This window comes from Brassica napus, chromosome C4, assembly GCF_020379485.1.
Source record: "Brassica napus cultivar Da-Ae chromosome C4, Da-Ae, whole genome shotgun sequence".
Classification (NCBI taxonomy): domain Eukaryota; kingdom Viridiplantae; phylum Streptophyta; class Magnoliopsida; order Brassicales; family Brassicaceae; genus Brassica; species Brassica napus.
Genome location: NC_063447.1, coordinates 36,415,512 through 36,437,713, shown reverse-complemented (window position 1 = coordinate 36,437,713; position 22,202 = coordinate 36,415,512). Strand labels below are relative to the sequence as shown.

Below are 22,202 nucleotides of genomic sequence, written 5' to 3'. Positions count from 1 at the left end.
AGAGTTGTTCCAATGAATTTATGCAAATGCAAAAACGAAGTCCTGAACTGTATAAACAAGGGAATAATAAGAAGAGGAATTTCGAAGAACTAAATTGAAGAATCGCTAAAAGCACACACCAAATCTATTTTTGGGTGCGCAGATATAGCATTATAGATCAGCTTGTGGGAATGATGATGATGATGATGACGATGATGATGATGATAAGTTCCAACATGTACAAACGTGAGCATGCGTTTTACGTGTGAAAACAAGGTGGTGACGATCAAACAGAAACAAACGAGAGCAAAACATCATGACGAGCATTTAAAACCACCACAAGCAACAACCCAAACGATGAGAATAAAGGACAAAACAGCACCTCCCACCATCAGCTTCATTTGCAGGCTCTGTATCCACATCTTCCTTCTTAGCTGTCTCCCTTGTCTCTGGAAGCTATCCGCCTGGAACTGGAGGTTCTCGGTTTTGTCTACCAGAAGCTCAATCCTCTCTCCTCTGTCCAGAACCTGAAGACATGATCAACAAGAGAATCATCAAAGAAGAGTTGTACTGCTTCATCGTTTCTCATAATCAACACCTTCTTGCATACGCTGACAAGTTTGCAATCTGTTTACACTAACTGGTCCTAGGTCCAGTTTGCTGACCTTTTCCAACACTTAAAGAACTGGATTTAATCACCAATTATTGCAGTTACTTTGTTTATACCATACTTTATACCTCAAACTTCAGGCAAATAGAAACATGATCTGATCATAGTACAACTGTGCAAAAGCTACAGATGATAATATCATGACTTCACTACAACACAATTGATTCATGTGGTTATAAGCAGGGGAGTTCATGCTATAATGATCCCATTTAGCACATCTATTAGACTCCCTCAGTAAATTTCTACCCAGATTATAGATTCATTGCTGATACTGATGAGCTAAAAGATATGCATTCAAAAAGAGACAATCACAGAATACACATTTTCCCTAGTCTAACAAACAGAAGTTGGTCCAAAGACAGTAGTCCAAGACATTAGCTGCATGCAACCTTTAATTACTAAGAGACTCAGCACACCGCAGATCAAAAAATAGATTGGCGTCTGGAGACATAACAGAGCAATCAGCACAAAATACACCTCACTAAAGAGAGAAAAATGACGAATGGTTGCAAGGAAAAAATCAAAATGATAACTTTATCAGCAGAAGTACCATGAAAAAAGAATCCACTTAGTTGATATCAAATAGCTCTTCTAGAAGTTGTGAATTGTGTACTATCCTTCTACAAAGTGTTTTGTTTTTAAACATGAGTTCATACCTTGCAGAAAAAGTTGCTATCACCTGAAGCCTAAAATACAGGAATGGTGTGCAACTGTTAATTAAATGCCTCAGCTTGCTATAGGTACAAAATGGTACCTTGTCAATGTTGTCCATCATGATCCCCTTGACATCATTAATATGAGCCTTCAACTTGGAAAGTTTGCTCATCTCTTCAGGATGGCTCATACAAAACTGCATATGCTCCTTAAGTAGAGGCCTGTAAGAGGGCAGAAAAAACTAAGAACATGGTTAGAGACAGACCCAAACTCCCTGTCAAGATTGTACGCAATGCTAAACCGATCCGCAAAGAAATCATCGTCTTCATCATCATCAGCATCATTCTTTATACTCGCCTCATACCGCTTCTTGAAATCTTCCTTAACCCGCTCAAGGAAAACAAAAGGAACACACTTCTTCCAGTGGACTCATCAGCAACCACAAGAAACACTACATACATATACACACAATCAAACACTCTAATAACAAATCTCTCACCGAAACCATTGTTTTCGACAAGGAAATTGAAGGTGTGGGCATCGCAAGAGTAAGTATACTTTGCTGCTATTTTTGGGGAGCTTTTGCAGACACTGAACAGCAATGGTGCTAAAGTTTCCTGAGTAAGGAGTATGCTCCGCTAAAACGACGGTTCCTTTGGCAACGAAGCTGTAAATCAAACCCTTCTGCTGACTCATTTCTCTAGAGAAGAAGTCAACCGACTAGATCTGGATTGCGATACCAAATTGATACGTTAACATATATGTAATCACAACACAACAAAATGATGAATATTAAATCGCTAAATCGGAGAGACTAGGTTACTGATGGTATTGATTATCTCCGAGGATCCTCCGATTGTACAAAAACAACGACGCAATTTAAAGATCGGAGCTCCGGGAGGAAAGTATAGAGACAAAGGCAAAGAGATGAAAGCAAAGAGATGATGTGCTCTCTTCTCGATATGACATTTACTTGATGCTGATTCTCGGTTCTTGGTTATTTGTTGGTTTAAAAAGTATTTATTATTGCTCGTTTCGGTTTTGATATTATAGATTTTCGGTTTTAAACTGAATTGCATGTTATACCATTCCCATTTTTTGGGTGTAGATCAAACAAACAGTAATATACTTGCCCACAAAAAACAGTAATTGTTAAGGACTCTGATCCTAATTGTATGTCCCATGTATGAAGTCTTTAGAATTTTTTATTAATTTTTCTTTTTAGAAATTTAAAAATTATGAACTTCTGGTCGAGGTTCCTTCTTCAACCTCAGATGTATCATACTGAGTGTATCCATTGCGTTCATTTTCTATTATCATATTGTGCAGTATCATACATGTTCGCATAACCATCCCTATTTGTCTCTTGTCCCACAAAATAGCTGGGTTTTTCACTATTGCAAATCGAGCTTGCAATACTCCAAAAGCACGCTCCACATCTTTTCGGGTTGATTCTTGAATTTTAGCAAATAACTCTGCTTTAGGACCTTGAGGGAGTGAGATAGATTGGATAAATGTTGACCATTTTGGATATATACCGTCCGTGAGGTAGTACGCCATATCATACTGGTGTCCGTTGACTACGTACTGGACCCTTGGAGCTCGACCTTGTAAAATGTCATCAAAAACAGGTGACCGATCGAGGACGTTAATATCGTTTAAGGTACCTGGATGACCAAAAAAGGCGTGCCATATCCAAAGATCTTATGAAGCAACCGCCTCCAAGACAATTGTCGGCTTTTCTGATCCACGTGTGTACTGTCCCTTCCAAGCGGTTGGACAATTTTTCCACTCCCAATGCATACAGTCGATGCTTCCTATCATTCCAGGAAAGCCACATATCTCTCCAATATCGAGTAGTCGTTGAAGATCCTTTGGAGTTGGTCTTCGTAGATACTCATCTCCAAATAAATGTATTACGCTTTCTGTGACATTAGTTAAACACGAAAGTGTTGTGCTTTCACCAAGTCGGAGATATTCGTCAGCGGCGTCAGCTGCGCTCCCATAAGCAAGCATACGAATAGCTGCCGTACACTTTTGTATTGGAGATAGACCTAACCTTCCGACTGCATCTTTTCTTTGTTGAAAAAATAGAACATTTTCTGAGAGGCGATCGACAATACGCATGAAAACTGCGTTGTTCATGCGGAACGGCGTCTGAATATATGAGCCGGATATGTCGGATCTTCACTGAAGTAGTCATTCCATAGACGGATGTGGCCTGCTTCGCGGTTTCGTTCGATATATGCACGTTTCTTGTGTTTATTTGCTCGATCCTCCACGATGCTGTTGTATGTATCTTCAAAACATTCATCGAAAGACGCTTCGAATCTTTGATCGAATTCATCTCCCATATTTGGCTATAATACCTTCAAAATTGATTTATAAAGGAAAAATTGTAAGAACTATAACAAATAAAACCTCCATCTCCCAAGATTATCATTTTTTTTAACTCGTTTTTTGATCGTTTTTTTTAATCAAAAAATTGGACGACAAAACCGTTTGATCGATGAGGAAAACGAAACTCGATACAAAGTTGTGCTTAAATCAAAAACGAAAATCGAAGGACAAGTTCGAAAACAGAAGAAAAACCGTGCTTGTTCGAAAACTCGATCCAAAGTTCAAAAATAGAAGAAAATCGTGCTTGATCATACTACAAGTAGCTAAACAAAGACTTTGGAACATTGGCTAAAACAATAGTAAGAAACAGAGAGCTTACACTAGAGTTACAAAGCAGTACAAGTAGTAGAAGAAGCAGTAGAGTTACAAAGTCATTGAAGAAGAAGCAGATGAGTTACACGTTCAAGAGATACAAGTTTGAAAGTAGTAGAAGAAGAAGCAAATGAGTTACAAAGCCGAGAGAACAAACATAGTTATAAAGCCAAGAAAGGGCAACAGAGAACCCGTGACTTGGTTCACATGAAAACACTAGCATAAACAAACAAAGCAGAAAGGCAACAGAGAACCCGTGACTTATATAGCAGCGTACTTGTCTTCAGTACTCACATGGGCTTGTACTTGACCTGAAACAGAGAAAAAAGAGATGTGTAAGCAAAGATGCAAGCAGAGTTCATCTCAGACAATTATCACCAAACTTGCAAGCATAGTAAAAAAGATAAAAAAAACATCACTAAACTAGCGTTAACCAACCATCAATAATCACAACATCTCAGACAGTAATTTCATTTTCAGAGCTTCTTCCATATCAGAGAGTGGCTCGGTCTTTGCAACCAAACTTGCAAGCAAACTCTGATTTGAGATTTGCTTTTTGGTCTCCATCATTTCTTTAAGTTGTCCTAGTTCTTCTTCTTTTCCAAGTTTCTTCCTCTTGCCAGTAGCCTTAGCTGCCTTAACTCCCATGGGTCTCTCTTGTGGCTCTGTCACTGACCATTGAGCATCAGAATCAACAAATTTGCGCTTGTCCTTACCACTGTCCTTCTCGAGATAGGTGGAGGACCATTTCACATCATTCCTAAGCTCCCTCCACACATGTTCCAAGTTAAACTTAATGCCCTTGTCATTGTAGAAGATATCCAAGGCAGCCTTCATCACATCGTCGTCATTTTGCCCGCTTCTCTGCTCCCTCAGTGCCATCTCGTAGCAGCATGAAAACTTACACACCAAGTCATTGATCCTAGCCCATCTTTGCTTGCATTGCCCGAGTTCTCTTGGGATTGTCCCAACCAGTAGAGGACTGGAGTTGTAATACTCTACAATCCTCTTCCAGAAGTGACCAGCTTTCTGTTCATTACCGACTATTGGGTCTTTGCTGGTGTTGAGCCAAGCACCAATGAGGATTATATCCCCCTTCGATGACCATTTTCTCCTCTCTTTTACCCTAGACTCATCGGAAAATTGGCTGCTAAAGGGAGGTTCGGGTGAGTCAAGGTCAACTACCCCTTGACTAGCTAAAAGGTTAACAAAACTTGTGGAGTTTGCCATTTAGGAAGAAGACTATGGTTTACTAAACGAGCTAAGGGAGGCGACTATATAAGGGATTATTTACGCAAATCTATTGAATCCTAGTAGGAAACAATCCTATGATAACAGTTACAAAAAAATTAATGAAGCTTTTCCCCGCAAATAAGCAGTTAGGCACAATTTAATGCTTAACTTCGCATTCAAAGGACAAGTGGTTTACTTCGCATTTAAAACCTATCATTTCACTTTCAAATTCACACCAGAAACTTAACTAGTTCAAAGAACAGAAGTTATTGTTCTCAAACTACAAACTTACGTTTGAACTAGAAAGTTTTAAAGTTCAAACAAGGAAGAGATTTAGTGTTATTTTCTTAAACTACACACTTAAGTTTAAATGATGGTTTCTAAAACTACAAGTAAGTTTAGACACTAACCTCCGAATGGCCTCTCTCAAGTCCAGTCACACGCATATGCAACATCCTCACCTGCTCCTGAACATATATCACACAAACCAATCATTATGTTAGAAAGGTTGTACAAACAACTATCAATTTCATGTTACAATTTAGATTGAACTCACCTTAAGCGCCTGACACTTTCTTAGAAGCTTCTCCTGCTCGTAGAATTATTTTTTGAGCCTCTCAACCTCTTGTTGCATTCCCATAACCCATGGTTGCCTGAAATGCAACCCGTCATTCTGCCAAAACATAATAACCATTGTGAAACTGCTAATTCATTTCGAAGAAGAATAATGTGAATAACAGAGAACACTATATACCTCGAAGTCTTTGCATATGAAGTATCTTTTCCCAGGGAGGTAGTCATATGTGTCCTCTTCATCAACGACTTCCTTCGTGATTGATCCACAAGGGTAGAGTTGAGGAATACCCTGTTGCGCATCTGCAACGTAATGAAGCATGTTGTAGTAATCTTTGTGTGCTTTCATATCTCTTAATTCTTCCTCCATTTCAACACCTGCAAGAACAAAAACTAATCAATTTAGAACTCTATACCCGAACCCTAAATCGATTTAGAACTCAATCCTGAACCCTATAACGATTTATAACTCAATCTGAACCTTAATAACGACCAAAACAACAAAGAAGGGAATCGAGATGAAGAAAATAACAAACCCAGATGAAAATCCTAATTCGATTAAAATCTCCAAATCGATTTGAAACCGTAAATCGATTCAAACCCCTCAATAGAACCCTAAAACCAGATGAAATCAACATGCAACAACTCCAAATGCACAAATATTGACGTGAAAGCTCCGATTTACCTTAAGCTTTCTCCTGTCGCCGAATCGCCTTCGATATCGCGAGAGTTTTTTTTTTCGAGAAGAAGGAAGAAAGTGACTCGGTTTTTTCCCACACGCGAAAGCAACCCCATCCCCTCGCCTATCAGGTGTTGCCACGCACGTAAGGATTAAGTCCTTAAACTCCTTGTTTACGGACCCTTTAAAGAAAAAATTAAACTATTATAATACTCGGATTTACATAGGTCTTCGCGCTAAGTTTCTCTTACGTACCCGCGTTGCGGGTGGTCTTAGAGGGAGTAATAACTTTGCTAGCAAAATCAATTTCGGAACAAACACCGTGCCCCTGCTGTTACCATTAAGCTACCAATACTTAATTATGTTATTGGTTTTTAAGTTTAGACGAGGCAAAAACTTAAAAAGTATATGAACCATAAATAGAGGTAGAAGTTCAAAGATTGCACAGCCAAACCACAAAATTGTATCATTAAGGCCTTTCATAGAGTGGTCTCATTTTTAAAATATACAAATTATAATACAAGTTGGAGAATCATAAAAGGCTTCAGATTATAGTTGGAGGATGTCTGGATGTGTCTCCATAAAATAATTGCCCTTGAGTTTTGGGTATGCAAGCAATACAGAAAGGAGGCTAAATCTCAAGCATGCATATAGGGAGAATGTTTCAAATGAATCTTAGACAAAGAGAAGGGTTTCATAGGCTAGATTTTTTCGGTGTTTGCTCTTGTGATGATATATGGATTATAACGGTAGTAACGAAGCATAGGTAGGAAATCGTCAATATAATATCATACATAGTGTTGAATGTTCAATCCACAAGAAGTTAAAGCAGCAAGCTACTGATCACACAATCCATAATTCTTAAGGTTTCAGAAAATACATAATTAAGAAACATGACCATTTTTAAGGTTTCAGTAGGACCAGCCTTACGCTTTTAAGTATTTATTTTATTAAATAGATAGATAATGACATCACCAGCAACCTTCAAACCCTTAATTATTCGAGAAGGTGGAAGGTAATGATGTCAGAGGCAGATGCTTCATGAAGGGCATGGTTGGGATAATGGTGGTGATGGTTCTGATGGAAACGAAGTTGATATCCAAGAACGGAATCGTAGTCTCCTCCATTGTCTACTAGTCCATAATGAGGATCTTCTGCTCTTAGTTCCTGTTTCACCGAAGAGATTATAAGATATTAATGAGAATAAAAGCCATATTCAACATCCAACACTGTTTACTCTAAGTGACATGACATGCTTGTTATTTGACTAACTCGATCTCCACACGTTTTTATCCGTTTAATTGTTACATGCATGTGTTGTGCCTAAAAATTGTAAGGAAAACAAAAAGAGGGAAAAAGAGACGGTACCAGCTCATGTATGAGATTCTTTTGTATGTCTTGCTGGCTCTTGTTCTGCAATTGAGTAAACCACAAGAGAAACTGTGAAGAGACTGAAATGATTAAGACTCTTAACTGTCTAATCCATTTTACTGCCTGATCCATTTTACTTTCGTCTAGCTTTTATGACATCACTATAATTTACACTTGGTTTGTCCTTTTATCCATTACCTTAACCATCCGACAGTTTCCAAAAACAAGATACTGAATACTTCACTAAAAGAGCTACTAATTATAGAAGTAACGGATTATATGGTTATGCTTGAAAAAGTCGGATGCCCAAATAATGACAGGGTTAGGTTTAATTATATAGTTTCATACGAAAAAAACACTATCAACAGTTTTAATAGTGCATAGATTCAGATGATGCGGAATTATTGAGACAAATAACATGATAAATTGTAAAAGTGAGTGAAGAAAGAAGAAGATGTGACCTTTTTCTTGGTGGTCTCGATTTGATTCCCAAGCGATTTAAACTGTACAATTAACATATATATCGATTAATAAAAAAAACAAATCTCACATATATCTAGCAGTAAACTAAACGTTTGCCTTGTTAGTATAAATTAATACAACAAAATTCTTCTGACTATAATCAACATATATATCGATTGATAAACTGTACAATTAACATATATATCGATTAATAAAAAAACAAATCTCACATATATTAGCTAGCAGTAAACTAAACGTTTGCCTTGTTAGTACAAATTAATACAACAAAAGTCTTCTGACTATAATAAACTCCAAAAAATTGAAAACCAGAAATTGAAAAAGTTGGTAATTAAAACCCTAGATAATTAAGGGTAAAATATGATGATACCTTGCGCTCGCGAACGAGTTTGAAAGTGTTTTCCATTTCTTCCTCAAGACTACGCAGCTCCTGAATATCAAACTCGTCCAAACACTCGCCTAGCCTCTGTCTACAATTAATAAACCAAAGTTTGTTAGTATTTCATAATTTTGTGATTTTTTTTCAGTTTAAAGAGATATGAGAGAAGAGAAAAAAGAAAAGTACTTAATCTGAGTCCGAAGATTTCTATTTGTCTCCAGCAGTTTCCTCTTGGTTTCTTGCATTCTCTACAACAAAGATTCATCAATTTCATCAAACCATCAAGAAACACATATCAAGAACAAGAATAAGAGGATCTAAGAGGAAGAAAAGAACCTCATAGTGAGCGCTCCAAACATCAACATCAGAAACTGTTTGGTACAGATCTAAGATCTCCTTCGTTCTATAACCCAACAAAACCACACAGAAAGGTCATTAACTAGAAGAACATAAAAAGCAATTTAAGAGTGGTGTTTTAAGAGAGATCATCTACGTGGTGTTAGGGCTGATAAACTCATGAAGCTTGTTGGAGCTAGAGAACATGATAATCGAAACCCTAGCGTCACACAAGACCGTGAGCTCGTGAGCTTTCTTGAACAAACCATTTCTTCTCTTTGAATACGTCACTTGTCGGTTGGTCTGGTTCTCTATCCTCTTGATCTGGATCTTCCCTCTCGCCATTATTCTTCTCTCTATTTAGTTTTTGATATTTTGTTGAAGAGATTTGGCGAAGAGGACAAAGAGATTATAATAAGAAGAAGAGAAGTGAAAGAGAAAAGAAAAAGAAAGCAAAGGACCCACTGGACTTACTATATAAAAAGGTGTTGCCTAATCCATGAAAGGTAAGTTCAGAAGTTGATGAAAACTAAGTGATAAACTTTCCTTTTTGGTAAGTGGAATGGACATGTATGATGGTTAATTTACAAGACACTGCTTAAACTCAATTGTCTATAGGTGGAAGAGTGGACCAAAGCTATAAATGGGCATCGTGTGCTTTCCGTTTATTAATTCACGGAGCTTCGTTGGTTTCCCACTTGCTTTTTGTTTACACGATGACATACTTAACGGCGTTTGTAAACGTCAAGTGTGCAGGTGGGATTTGATTAGCCTTTTTCCTTACCCCAAAGTAAACTAAAGTTTAGGTTTGAACCAAGTATTTATCTTGTTGTTAAAAGCCAAGAGAGTACTTTGGTTTGTCGGATTGATGGGAGTTACATTCATTTAGCTCGGAATCTTATACTATATGTTTCCTAAATGATTACAACAAATTTTCCAAATTAGCAAATGACTAGGAAGTTAGGAGAATAATATAAAAAACTTTTTAATGTTGATTTTTATGTTATTGCAAAATATGAAAATATTAAATAGATGATTCTACGATCGATAATTTTCTTTACCTAATGAAAATTTAGTTTGAGTCCATTATTTTAGCCATCTTATGAAAACTATGTAATGGAATGCATTATTTTAGCCATCTTATGAAAACCATGTAACAGTTCTATTTGCACCATGTTAATCTATTCTAAGCATTTTCTCAATTAATCTGCATAATTTGTCTAGTGTATAACCATTAATAAATTTTAGCTTAGTTAAGCCAGTGGACTGAAGATACTTCTGTTATAAACACTTTTTATATACTGCAAAAGGGATCAGTGTAAGTAACAAGCCGAAAACAAGATCACTCATTCTTCTTTCAAGTGGGTTGCAATCTGAGTTGTATTTACATTATTATAAGGCTTAAAAGGTTAAAAACTGGCTCAACTATGCATGTTGCGGAACTAAAAGATGTAATAAGAGATCTACAAAACATGTTCATGTGGTTATGGTAACAACATTACTCTTCTGGGTTTTAGTGAAGCTGGTCGTCACAATTCTTCAGCAGTGATGTCTTGAGTGTTTGGTAAATCCGACGGTGAGATCTTCTCTGATTGAGCTGAAATTTGGCAGAGGTGTTGTTGACTGGTTTATCTTGGATTTGTACGGTGGGATTAGTCTCTGGTTGCCGGAATCCTTGTGAGCTGAGGTCGTTTGGTTGATGCTGATTTTGAAGCTTTGTGTTGCTCCCTTGTTGTTGTTGTTCTTGTTCTTGTTCTTGTGTTGGAGGTAGCTCTTTGTAGCTTGAGTCTCTGTTCTGTTCAGGTTGTTGAACAGGGAGAACGTGGTTGTACTCACATACATTTATATAGTGGATTGTTGAGTGGACTACGGTCCCGTGGTTTTTCTTCTCACATCGAGGAGGTTTTCCACGTAAAAAGTGTTTGTCTCATTTAGTTATTGCTTATACTATATCATGTTATCGTCGAAGTATTTTCCTCACAGGTTCACACAAGGTCAGGGGAACACGACCGTTACATTCCGCTGCGCCTCGTGCCCGCTTTCCCCAACAGAGTGGTATCAGAGCTTCTGGTTTTAGTGCTTTGGGTTTGATAACTTCGGGTTATTGTTGCTTGTGAGAATGATGGAAAATACGAGCAGGATGATAAGCTTGAATGGTGCTAACTATCATCTATGGAAGGGCAAGATGGATGATCTGCTCTTTGTTAAAGAATTCCATGTTCCAGTCTTCGAAGAGAAGAAACCTGAGAAGAAGACGGATGAAGAGTGGAAGTTGCTGCATCGCAAAGTGTGTGGGTTGATAAGGCAGTGGGTAGATGATAATGTGTTGCATCATATTGAGACTGAGACGGATGCTCGTTCTTTGTGGAAGAAGCTGGAGCAGTTGTATGCTAGGAAGACCGGAAACAACAAGATGTACATGATCAAGAAGTTGATTGAGCTGAGGTATCAGGAGGGAACTCTGATGACAGATCACTTGAATGCGTTTCAGGGATTGCTCAACAAGCTGTCTGATATGGGCATCAAGTTTGATGATGAGATTCACAGTCTGTGGCTTCTCGGTACTTTACCGGATTCTTGGGAGGTTTTCAGGATGTCTCTTTGTAACTCCGCGTCGGAAGGTGTCATTTCGATGGATTCAGTGAAGAACAGTGTTCTTAATGAGGAAGCAAGAAGACAGTCGAATGCTAGCAGTTTGCGTTCAGATGTCTTTGTTATTGAGTCAAGGGGGAGGAATTCGAGTAGAGATCCCAAGAGGGACAAGAACATGAGCAGTAGCAAATCTAATATATTTGCTAATATGGAGTGCTATTTCTGTCACAAGAAAGGGCACATGAAGAAGGATTGCTGGAAGTTGAAAAACAAGCAGCAAGGTAATCAAGAAGAAAAGGTGGATCGGGTGACTGTCACCGAAGATCAGTTTCTCATTCTTCTTGAGATTGATGCCATTAATGTCGCATGCCAAGACACCAGTTGGGTGATTGATAGTGGAGCTACTACTCATGCAACATCACAGTGGGATTTGTTTTCTACCTATACTACAGGTAATTATGGTTCCGTGAAGATGGGAAATGATGCGATGGCTCAGGTTGCTGGCATTGGCGATATATGCTTGGAGACTAGTCTTGGGACTAGGTTGGTGCTTAAGGATGTTAAGCATGTTTCTGATATTAGGATGAATCTGATATCGACGGGAAGACTTGATGATGAGGGTTATTTCAGTTTGCACGGTGGTGGTAAATGGAAGCTCTCTCGCAGTTTTTTGATTGTGGCTCGAGGTGAGAAGTCTTCATCTTTCTATTGGATGCAAGCAAAGGTATCCAAAGACGCTGTTAATGCGGTGGAGAATGATGGTTTCATGGAGTTATCGCATAAGAGACTCGGTCACATGAGTGAGAAGGGAATGTTTGTGTTGTCTAAGAATGAGGTGATTCCAAGAATTTCTGGTTTGCACCTGCAGAAGTGTTCGCATTGCTTTGCGGGAAAACAACACAGGGTTTCTTTCAAGTCTTATGCGCCTTCTAGGAAACCTGAGGTACTGGATTTGGTACATTCAGATGTGTGTGGTCCAATGAGGACAAGATCTCTTGGAGGCGCATCATATTTTGTGACTTTCATTGATGATCATTCAAGGAAGTTGTGGGTATTTCCTATGAGGACGAAGGATCAGGTGTTGGGATATTTCAACCATTTTGTGGCGTTGGTTGAGAGACAAACGGGGAAGAAGCTGAAGTGTATCTGCAGTGATAATGGTGGAGAGTATTCTGGACCATTTGATGCTTATTGCAAAGAGCATGGAATAAGACATCAGTTCACGCCACCTAACACTCCACAGTTGAATGGGTTGGCTGAAAGGATGAACATGACGATTGTTGAGAGGATGAGATGTTTGATCTCACAGTCAGGCTTATCAATGACTTTCTGGGGAGAAGCTTTGAACACGGTGGTTCATGTGTTGAATTTGTCACCGAGTGCTCTGTGGGAACCGAAATTCACACCGTCGAGTTTTGTTAATCGGAGGAAATCCAAGTTAACCTAGCTATCCCTGAAGGTCCCGGTTATCTGCTGGGCCACGCACAACATAATCAATATGAAAGATTCGAAAGTAATAAATCGTAAAAGAGCAAAAAGGGAACAAAGAGGTCTTATTTCCGAATTCGCGTTTGAGCGTGAACAACAGGTAAGATCCTAGGCCACGAGAGCTGTCGGTATGTTCGCTAGTCTAGCCACCTAAGTTCTAACCTAGTCGGGTCGCAACTCGGTAGTAAAAATGGAAAAATGCCTAGATTGCTCTAAGTATTAAGTTTGCTCTTAGAATCTTCTCCCTTATCTCTTTGTCCTAGGTCCTCCTTATATATTCCTCCTTAGGTCGGTTTACCTCTTCTCGAGCCGGATTTGTCGCGCAGCGGGCTTTTCCATATTTCCTTATTCTTTGTGATTATCTTCGGAAATTTGACATTTATCTCTTCCCGCGGATGCGATAAACCGTCATACCAGTTTTTGGGTTCAAGTCTTTTGGGACCAAAGATGGGCCGTTGTCCGTAATTCGGACCCTCTTTGGGTCGAATCGAGACTTAAGCGTTTTTACGATTTTACTCGCGAAGTAGCCATTGGTATATGCATGGTTCTTCCAACGGAACCCTGTTTCTTCGCATAGCCGAGGCAGTTGGTGTTAAGTTAACCGTAACCTGCTCTACTACGAAGAATAGGAAACTGTTCGAGAGACATAACCTTCCCAACTTCCTGAATACTTTCGACGATGTTTTTTAGACGGAACATTGGTGTCGTATCCACGGACCCGAAGACTGAGTTACGGAAACTTTGGACGAAGATGCATGGTTATGGGATGAGACCGGGTTCGGACTGGTCCACGGAGAATTGACCGCGCTCACCGAGCGAGCCGATCCGTGGCACGATCGAGCGAACCGACCGGCAACACGACCGTACTCGCCGGGCGAGCTGGCTCGTGTCACGGCCGAGCTCGCCGGCGAGTCGACCGACAACACGGCCGTGCTCGCCGGGCGAGTTGGCCCGTGTCATGGCCGAGCTTGCCGGCGAGTCGACCGGCGACACGGCCGTGCTCGCCGGGCGAGCTGGACCGTGTCACGGCCGAGCTCGCCGGTGACTCGACCGGCAACACGGCCATGCTCGCCGGGCAAGCTGGCTCGTGACGCGGCCGAGCTCGCCGGGCAATCCGTTTCGGCTGTTCATTTTCTCGGCTTTTGAAGTTTTGACCGAGATTCAGTTTTTCTAAGGACTTTCGTACATCGATTCCGTCGTGACCGATTTTGACCCCAACAGTTAGCCCCCAGCTAGCTAGGATCCGTGGACCTGGGGTGTTAGGTCCTAGCTTGCGGTATGGTCTGTTCTAGGTGGAATTTAGACGTAATCGTTTGTCGAAAGATCGAAGTTGAATAGTAAAAAAGAAAAAAAAATTGTATAAGTAAGGGAAGTAAGTTTTTCAAATTATTTACTCACTTCTTCCCTTAAGAAAAGATTTCTCCAAGATAGGAGTTTTTTCTCCAAGATCTCTCTTTGCTCAAAGAAAATGTCTTCAAGAAAAGGATCTAGCTTAATCAACGAGGTTTATCCTTTGAACTTTGATCTAAATTTTTTTTTTTTTGTTTCCCTTTCAGATCTTAAGTTCGTGCAGGGGATGAGGGTGTTCAATGCGGCGCTCGACGGAAGTTTCCGGGAGTCGCGTATCTCTCACTTCAAAGCCGAGGAGGCTGAAAGGGAACTCTTTCGGTTTCGGAAGGAGGTCGAAGAACAGAGCCGGAGACAGGCTGAGCTCCATTCTCGGGCCCTTGTCCATGCGGAGAGGAGAGGAAAGAGAGCGATTGTCGCCGAAATGAAGCGGAGGGCTGCTTTGTTTGCCACCGAATTCGAGAGCTTTAAGGATGCTCAAAAATTCGTAGGCGATTTTCGCGAGTGCCGCGGCTCGGTTGCTACCCTGTACGAGTCGCAGAACGAGGACTTCTCTTTTCCTGCCAAGGTCGCCGAGATGTCAGGTCTTATGAACGGGTGTGCCCATGCCGAATCCTTGGTTCCTCCGATCGAAGGAAGGGTCCGACAGCTTTGGGACTCCATTGAGGTCTCGGAGGACACGGCGGAAGCGGGAACCGGTGTCGGTGATTAAGGTGCCGGAGTCGCGGACGGAGAGGTGGATCAGCCCGTGAGCTCGTTCGGGATCTCCATGTCCGGGTTCCTCGACTTCGAGCTTTGAGGATTGTTGGAATTATTTCCCTTAGTTTTATTTCGAGGTTTGATGTATCTAGGCCGAGTGTGGCCGTATTCTATTTATGTGTGTTATGGCCTTGCGAGGCTATGTGAACTATGTGTTTGAGACCGGCCATTTGGTGGCTTTGGGTCCTAGCCGTTTTTTGCGGCTTCTATATATATGATGAATGATTGACATTCTGTGCGTTTTAGTTTATACTTCTGCCAAGTGTGAGGGAAAGATACGAGTAGTCACTTCGTATCTTAACTCTTAGTTTATCGTCTTGTTCGTTTGCTCTTACTGAACGAGGGCGTTCGGAAACGTTTAGGAGTTTTGCGAAGTTTCGTGAGCGTATTAGATATAGACGATCAGACATGTTTTTAAGATCTCGTATCATGTCTTGAGATGTTAGTGGATCAGTAGGACTGGGTTTAGGGCAAGACCTAGGTTTACTTTCGGCTCTAAGGCTGTGCGACGACTGATCGGCTCTCGTTTTGCCTGTGGGCGATTTCCACCTGGTTCTTTCCGATTTAAAGTCCGCGACTTGGCGCCGGCTTATATGACTTGTATGGAACGAACCGAGCACTCTCCAGAGACCGTCTGGAGTGTTGACCAAAATTTCAGATTTCTTGTATAGCGTGCCATGGTATCCTCGTCGGATGTAAGAGAACCTTTACTTTTACGAAAGGTTAGACTACGAGTTTTTTTTTTTGAGAACGTTTTGGGTTTGTCCGTCAGGGCCAATCGACAGGCAATTTTTAGAGTCGCGGACGGACCGTGTGTTTGGATAATATCTCTCGAAAATATTTACGACGTCTCGCTTTTTCCGAAAGGTATATCCTTTGTAGTGAGAAAGTTACGATCTTCGTTTTTAGAGAAGATGTATTTGGTCTTGCTTGACCATTGATACGCAGTGATTGTTGTTTAAGTTAGTTTCCATCCAAGGACTGCTTGAAAGGTATGCGTGTTTGGAGACCCTTGTCTTGGGTGTTTCTCAGGTTAATCTCCGATTGTTGTGGCTTATTGCAAGTGAATCGGGAGACTGTAATAAAATGAGTTTTATTGGAAAAGTTTCAAAAATATCGAGTACATGTGTGGATATTCCGAACTTTGTGGGAGTATACAAGTATACGTACCCACTCCCCCCCCCCTTTTTGGAGAGGGGGATAGCTGAACTTGTCAATAGGAAAAGCTGTCTACGTACCTTTTTCGAGGATCAAGCCATCTCGTAGTTCTGCTTTGTTGTTGCGGGCGTTCCTACTCGTTGGATAGGGCCGTTTCTGTTACTTCGGCCGTTGAGGCTTTAGTTAAATCGGTGGCCGTTTTGTGAGTCGGGTTTTCCGCTGGTAAGGCGATGGACTCCGGGATCGCGTCGCTGTCCGGAGCCATTGCCTGGGCGAGTGATTCCGAATCGCTCTTTTTGGAACCTTCGAGAGTACTCTGAGTTTTTTTGACTCACTTCGGGCTAACCGCAGAGGTGTTCCGAATTTGTCGTAGCTTATGCTCGGCCAAAAAGCAGAGCCTAGATTGTTTCTGGCATCCCTAGATTACTGCTGTTCCGTTTGGTGTTGGGAACTTGATGCTAAGGTGGTAAGTCGATGGTACCGCATTCATTGCATTGATCCATGGGGTTCCCATGATAACATTATAGATGGCCGGGTTATCGACTACGGCGAAGTCAACAATTTTCGTGACTTCTTTTGCCATGACCGGAAGTTTGATCGATCCGAGGGTCATTGATGTTGTGCCCGAAAAACCGGTCAGCGGTTTTGGTTCCGGGATGATTTCCCCGAGTTCGATGTTCATTCTCTAGAGAGTGTCGCGGAAAATGACGTTGACCGTGCTGCCTGTGTCGATGAGGATTCTTCCCATTTCGAGGTCTCAAATCACCAAGTCGATGACTAGCGGGTCGCAGTGAGGTTTATCGAATCCGACGGTTTCCTCCTCCTCGAAAACAATCGTATCGTTTGGAGCGTTGTTGGTCAGGGACCGAGTCATCCAGTTAGAACTTGTTTCCGCCTTTCTTCCATAGGCCTTGATGGATGAAACAGAGTCGCGGTAGAATTGTGATTCTCCAATGATCATGTTTTTCCTCCGGCGGGTACTATTGTCTCCAAGGTCATCCTGTCTTCTTCCGCGTTTTTCGCCAGACTGATTTACGCGTGCGTCCCTCTCGGGAGACTCTTTATCAGTCCTGGGAGGGCGGTCGGAATCCAGGATGAGGTCTTTTATGTTAGTGACCTTCGAGAGGTCGCCAGCGAGGAGTTTTGCGGCTAGCCTTGCGCCGAGAACTTTGCAGTTCGTAGTGGAATGACCTTTGGTCTGGTGGAACTCGCAGTAGGAGTTATCCTTATACTGGTTCCTGGACCAGGTGTTTCCGGAGGTCTTCCCTTGTTCGGAATTGATAGTGTAGTTGTGCTCGCCCTGGATATCTTCTCCCTCGTGGTGGACATACTTGTCGTTTCGAGAGCTTTTCTTTTTCGTGGGCGTTTTCTGCAGGTTGTACTTCTGGGACAGGATTTTCATCTCCTCTTCCATTACGATGAAGTCCGTTGCCTTATGAAGAGCATCCTGAATCGTTCTCGGTTTTTCGAGGGATACCCATTGCCGAAATTTCAACCGGTACCAGAGAGTTTTCTTCAGAGCATCGATCGCCACTTTGTTGCTGATCCCGGTGACTCTTGCCATTACTAGCTTGAATCTGTTCATGAACTCGCGAAGTGGCTCGTCTTCTCTTTGAGATAGGCTCTAGAGATCGACGTCCGAGGTTTCTCTGTCCATGAACATGGAATACTGCTTGAGAAACTCTGAAGCAAGTTGGCGGAAACTTCCGATGGAATTTCGTTTTAGGCGAGAAAACCATTCGAGCGCGGCTCCTTTGAGGTTTTCGACGAAGAGGAGGCAGTAGCCAGAGTCTCGTTCGCGTTCCTTGAGTTTGCACCTCCCCATCGCGATCTGGAAAGACTGCAGGTGCGCTTTCGGGTCGGTGGTGCCATCGTAGATGGGAATTTTGATCTTCCCCGGGTCCGAAACGTTAAGTTGACTGTAAATTCGATTCCTTTATTTCAGATGAAGCTATATTTTATCTAGTCATGACCAACTTTGATTCTAGAAAAGTATCAAAGGTTTGTTTTAGCCAACACTATATATAAATCGTAAATGAGCAAAAAGGGAACAAAGAGGTCTTATTTCCGAATTCGCGTTTGAGCGTGAACAACAGGTAAGATTCTAGGCCACGAGAGCTGTCGGTATGTTCACTAGTCTAGCCACCTAAGTTCTAACCTAGTCGAGTCGCAGCTCGGTAGTAAAAACGGAAAAATGCCTAAATTGCTCTAAGTATTAAGTTTGCTCTTAGAATCTTCTCCCTTCTCTCTTCGTCCTAGGTCCTCGTTATATACTCCTCCTTAGGTCGGTTTACCTCTTCTCGGGCCGGATTTGTCGCGCAGCGGGCTTTTCCATATATCCTTATTCTTTGTGATTATCTTCGGAAATTTGACATTTATCTCTTCCCGCGGATGCGATAAACCGTCATACCAGTTTTTTGGGTTCAAGTCTTTTGGGACCAAAGATGGGCCGTTGTCCGCAATTCGGACCCTCTTTGGGCCGTATCGAGACTTAAGCGTTTTTACGATTTTACTCGCGAAGTAGCCGTTGGTATAGGCATGGTTCTTCCAACGGAACCCTGTTTCTTCGCATAGCCGAGGCAGTTGGTGTTAAGTTAACCGTAACCTGCTCTACTACGAAGAATAGGAAACTGTTCGAGAGACATAACCTTCCCAACTTCCCGAATACTTTCGACGATGTTTTTTTGACGGAACATTGGTGTCGTATCCACAGACCCGAACACTGAGTTACGGAAACTTCGGACGAAGATGCATGGTTATGGGATGGGACCGGGTTCGGAATGGTCCACGGAGAATTGACCGCGCTCGCTGGGCGAGCCAATCTGTGGCACGATCGAGCGAGCCGACCGGCAACACGGCCGTGCTCGCCGGGCGAGCTGGCTCGTGTCACGGCCGAGCTCGCCGGCGAGTCGACCGGCAACACGGCTGTGCTCGCCGAGCGAGTTGGCCCGTGTCACGGCCGAGCTGGCCGGGTGATCCGTTTCGGCTGTTCGTTTTCTCGGCTTTTGAAGTTTTGACCGAGATTCAGTTTTTCTAAGGACTTTCAGACATCGATTCCGTCGTGACCGATTTTGACCCCAACATGCTCCACTGGATGGTGATATTCCAGAGAGGGTTTGGACTGGTAAGGATGTTTCTTACAGTCACTTGAGAGTCTTTCGGTGTAAGGCATTTGTTCATATTCCCAAGGATGAGAGATCGAAGCGTGAGATGAAGTCACGGCAGTGTGTGTTCATCGGTTATGGTCAGGATGAGTTCGGGAACAGATTTTATGATCCCGTTGAAAGGAAGGTCGTAAGGAGCAGAGATGTTGTGTTCATGGAAGATCAAACGATTAAGGACATTGACAAGTCCAAAATTCCAGCTCAGATTTATGAGAGTTTGATTGATTTAGAGGCTACTCCTTCTACATCGGTCCACGGTGAGGTTGAGTTTGAGGTTCAGGATGATACACCCAGTGCAGATGCTCCCGCACATGAAGATGGCAGCGGTGATCATGGTGACGATCATGGTGAGACACCAGCTGCTGAGAACCAACCTACTGTTGTTAGAAGATCCAAAAGAGGTCTTAAACCGTCGACAAGGTATGATCCTAGTGAGTATGTTTTACTTACTGATGGGGGAGAGCCGGAAAGCTATGATGAAGCTTTGGAGGATGAACACAAGGATATGTGGTTTGGAGCCATGGATGAGGAGATGGATTCTTTTGAGGAGAACGATTCTTTTGAGGAGAACCATGCTTTTGAGTTGGTAGAATTGCCTAAGGGCAAGAAGGCTTTGCTTAATAAGTGGGTGTACAGAATTAAGCATGAGGATGACAATTTGCCACCTCGACACAAGGCTAGATTGGTTGTGAAAGGCTACAGCCAAAAGAAGGGAATTGATTATGATGAAATCTTTTCTCCTGTTGTGAAGATGTCATCCATTCGGGTTGTGCTTGGATTGGCAGCGAGGCTTGATCTAGAGGTTGAGCAAATGGATGTGAAGACTGCTTTCCTTCATGGTGATTTGGAGGAAGAGATCTACATGGAACAACCGGAAGCTATGTGAAAAAGGGCAAAGAAAATTTGGTTTGCCGCTTGAAGAAAAGCCTTTATGGATTGAAGCAAGCACCAAGGCAGTGGTACATGAAGTTCAAGTCTGTTATGGGGGAGAATGGTTATGCTGAGACTGATTCAAACCATTGTGTATTTGTGAAGGTGTTTGGTGAGGATGATTTTATCATCTTGTTGTTGTATGTCGATGATATGTTGATTGTGGGCAGGAACATGGACATAATTAAGGAGCTGAAAGAGCAGCTCAGTGAGTCCTTTGCCATGAAAGATATGGGTCCAGCGAAACAGATTCTCGGTATGAGAATTGTTCGAGACAGAGGTGAGAAGCTGATTCACTTGTCTCAGGAGAAGTACATTGAAAAAGTACTTAAGCGGTTTCACATGGACAAGTCTAAAGTGTTGAGTACTCCTCTAGCTCCACACTTAAGATTGAGCAGTCAACAAAGTCTGAAGACATATGCGGAGAAAGAAGATATGGCGAAGGTTCCATATGCTTTGGCAGTGGGTAGTTTGATGTATGTCATGGTCTGTATAAGACCGGATTTAGCTTACGCCGTTGGAGTTGTCAGCAGGTTTATCTCGAATCCAGGAAGAGAACATTGGAATGCTGTGAAGTGGATTTTGAGATATCTCAGAGGGACTTCTGATCTGAAGATTACATTTGGGGGTAAAAAGCCTTTACTGGTCAGTTTCACTGATTCTGACATGTCTGGAGATGTTGATTCTAGCAAGTCTACTTCGGGTTACTTGGTAACATTTGCAGGTGGAGCTGTGGCATGGCAGTCAAGACTGCAAAAGTGCGTTGCACTATCTACCACTGAGGCAGAGTTCATTGCTGCAACTGAAGCTTGTAAAGAGTTGTTGTGGATGAAGAACTTCTGTGAAGAGATTGGTTTCAAGCAAGAAAAGTATGTGTTGCTTTGTGATAGTCAAAGCGCCATCTGTCTCGGGAAGAACTCTACATTTCATTCGAAATCAAAACACATTCAGAGGAGATATCATTGGATACGAGATGTGGTTGCTTCTAAGGAAGTAGAACTTGAGAAAGTTCATACGAATGATAATGGAGCTGATATGATGACAAAGACTTTGCCGAGGGGAAGCTTGAAGTATGCCGAGGGATAGCTGGAATGACCGTTTCCTCCACCTAGTCGGAGGGGGAGTTTGTTGGGTTCCTTCTAGATGGAGGAAACCCATTGGGTTTGGTTGGTGATAACCAAACTTGGAAGTTGGGCCATTGGTATTAGTCCATGAAATTACTATTGGGCCTTGGAGGTTCTTAGGGTTAGTGAGACACATATATATAGTCTTTTGACCTAATTTTTATGGTGAGACTTACAAGAATCAAAAAGACAAAAGAGAGAAAAGAGAGAATGATGAAGAATTTCATTTGGGTTTGTCAAGGCAGATTTGGAGGGTCAAACGGCTCCTGATCGGACTGATATTTTGTGAGAAGCTTCTTCAGTCAGTGGGTTAAAGTTTAACCGAAGTGATTTGGATTTCAACGGTTGGATCTTCTGTTGTCTGGGTTTTAGTGAAACTGATTGTCACAGTTCTTCAGCAGTGCTGTCTTGAGTGTTTGGTAAATCGGACGGTGAGATCTTCTCTGATTGAGCTGAAATTTGGCAGAAGTGTTGTTGACTGGTTTATATTGGATTTGTACGGTGGAATTAGTCTCTGGTTGCCGGAATCCTTGTGAGCTGAAGTCGTTTGGTTGCTGCTGGTTTTGAAGCTTTG

At 41.9% G+C, this 22,202-nt stretch overlaps 2 protein-coding genes and 1 pseudogene across 3 annotated transcripts; all 3 read right to left on the bottom strand.

Moving 5' to 3' along the window:
- Nucleotides 1-177: 177 nt before the first annotated feature.
- Nucleotides 178-1,999, bottom strand: LOC106431383 (annotated as a pseudogene).
- On the bottom strand, nt 178-9,501 carry LOC106431373 (floral homeotic protein APETALA 3-like). 2 transcript variants are annotated; one of them, XM_048753293.1, is made up of 8 exons: nt 9,224-9,501; nt 9,067-9,133; nt 8,917-8,978; nt 8,722-8,821; nt 8,333-8,374; nt 7,869-7,913; nt 1,404-7,667; nt 178-506 (listed from the first exon to the last, which is right to left on the bottom strand). In XM_048753293.1, the coding sequence occupies exons 1-7, from the start codon at nt 9,409-9,411 to the stop codon at nt 7,497-7,499; spliced, it is 675 nt and encodes a 224-aa protein (XP_048609250.1). In that variant the 5' UTR covers nt 9,412-9,501; the 3' UTR covers nt 178-506; nt 1,404-7,496.
- Nucleotides 4,463-5,245, bottom strand: LOC106431359 (glutathione S-transferase T3-like). Its single transcript, XM_013872159.1, has one exon. It carries the CDS (start codon nt 5,243-5,245, stop codon nt 4,463-4,465), a length of 783 nt encoding a protein of 260 aa, XP_013727613.1.
- Nucleotides 9,502-22,202: the final 12,701 nt, after the last annotated feature.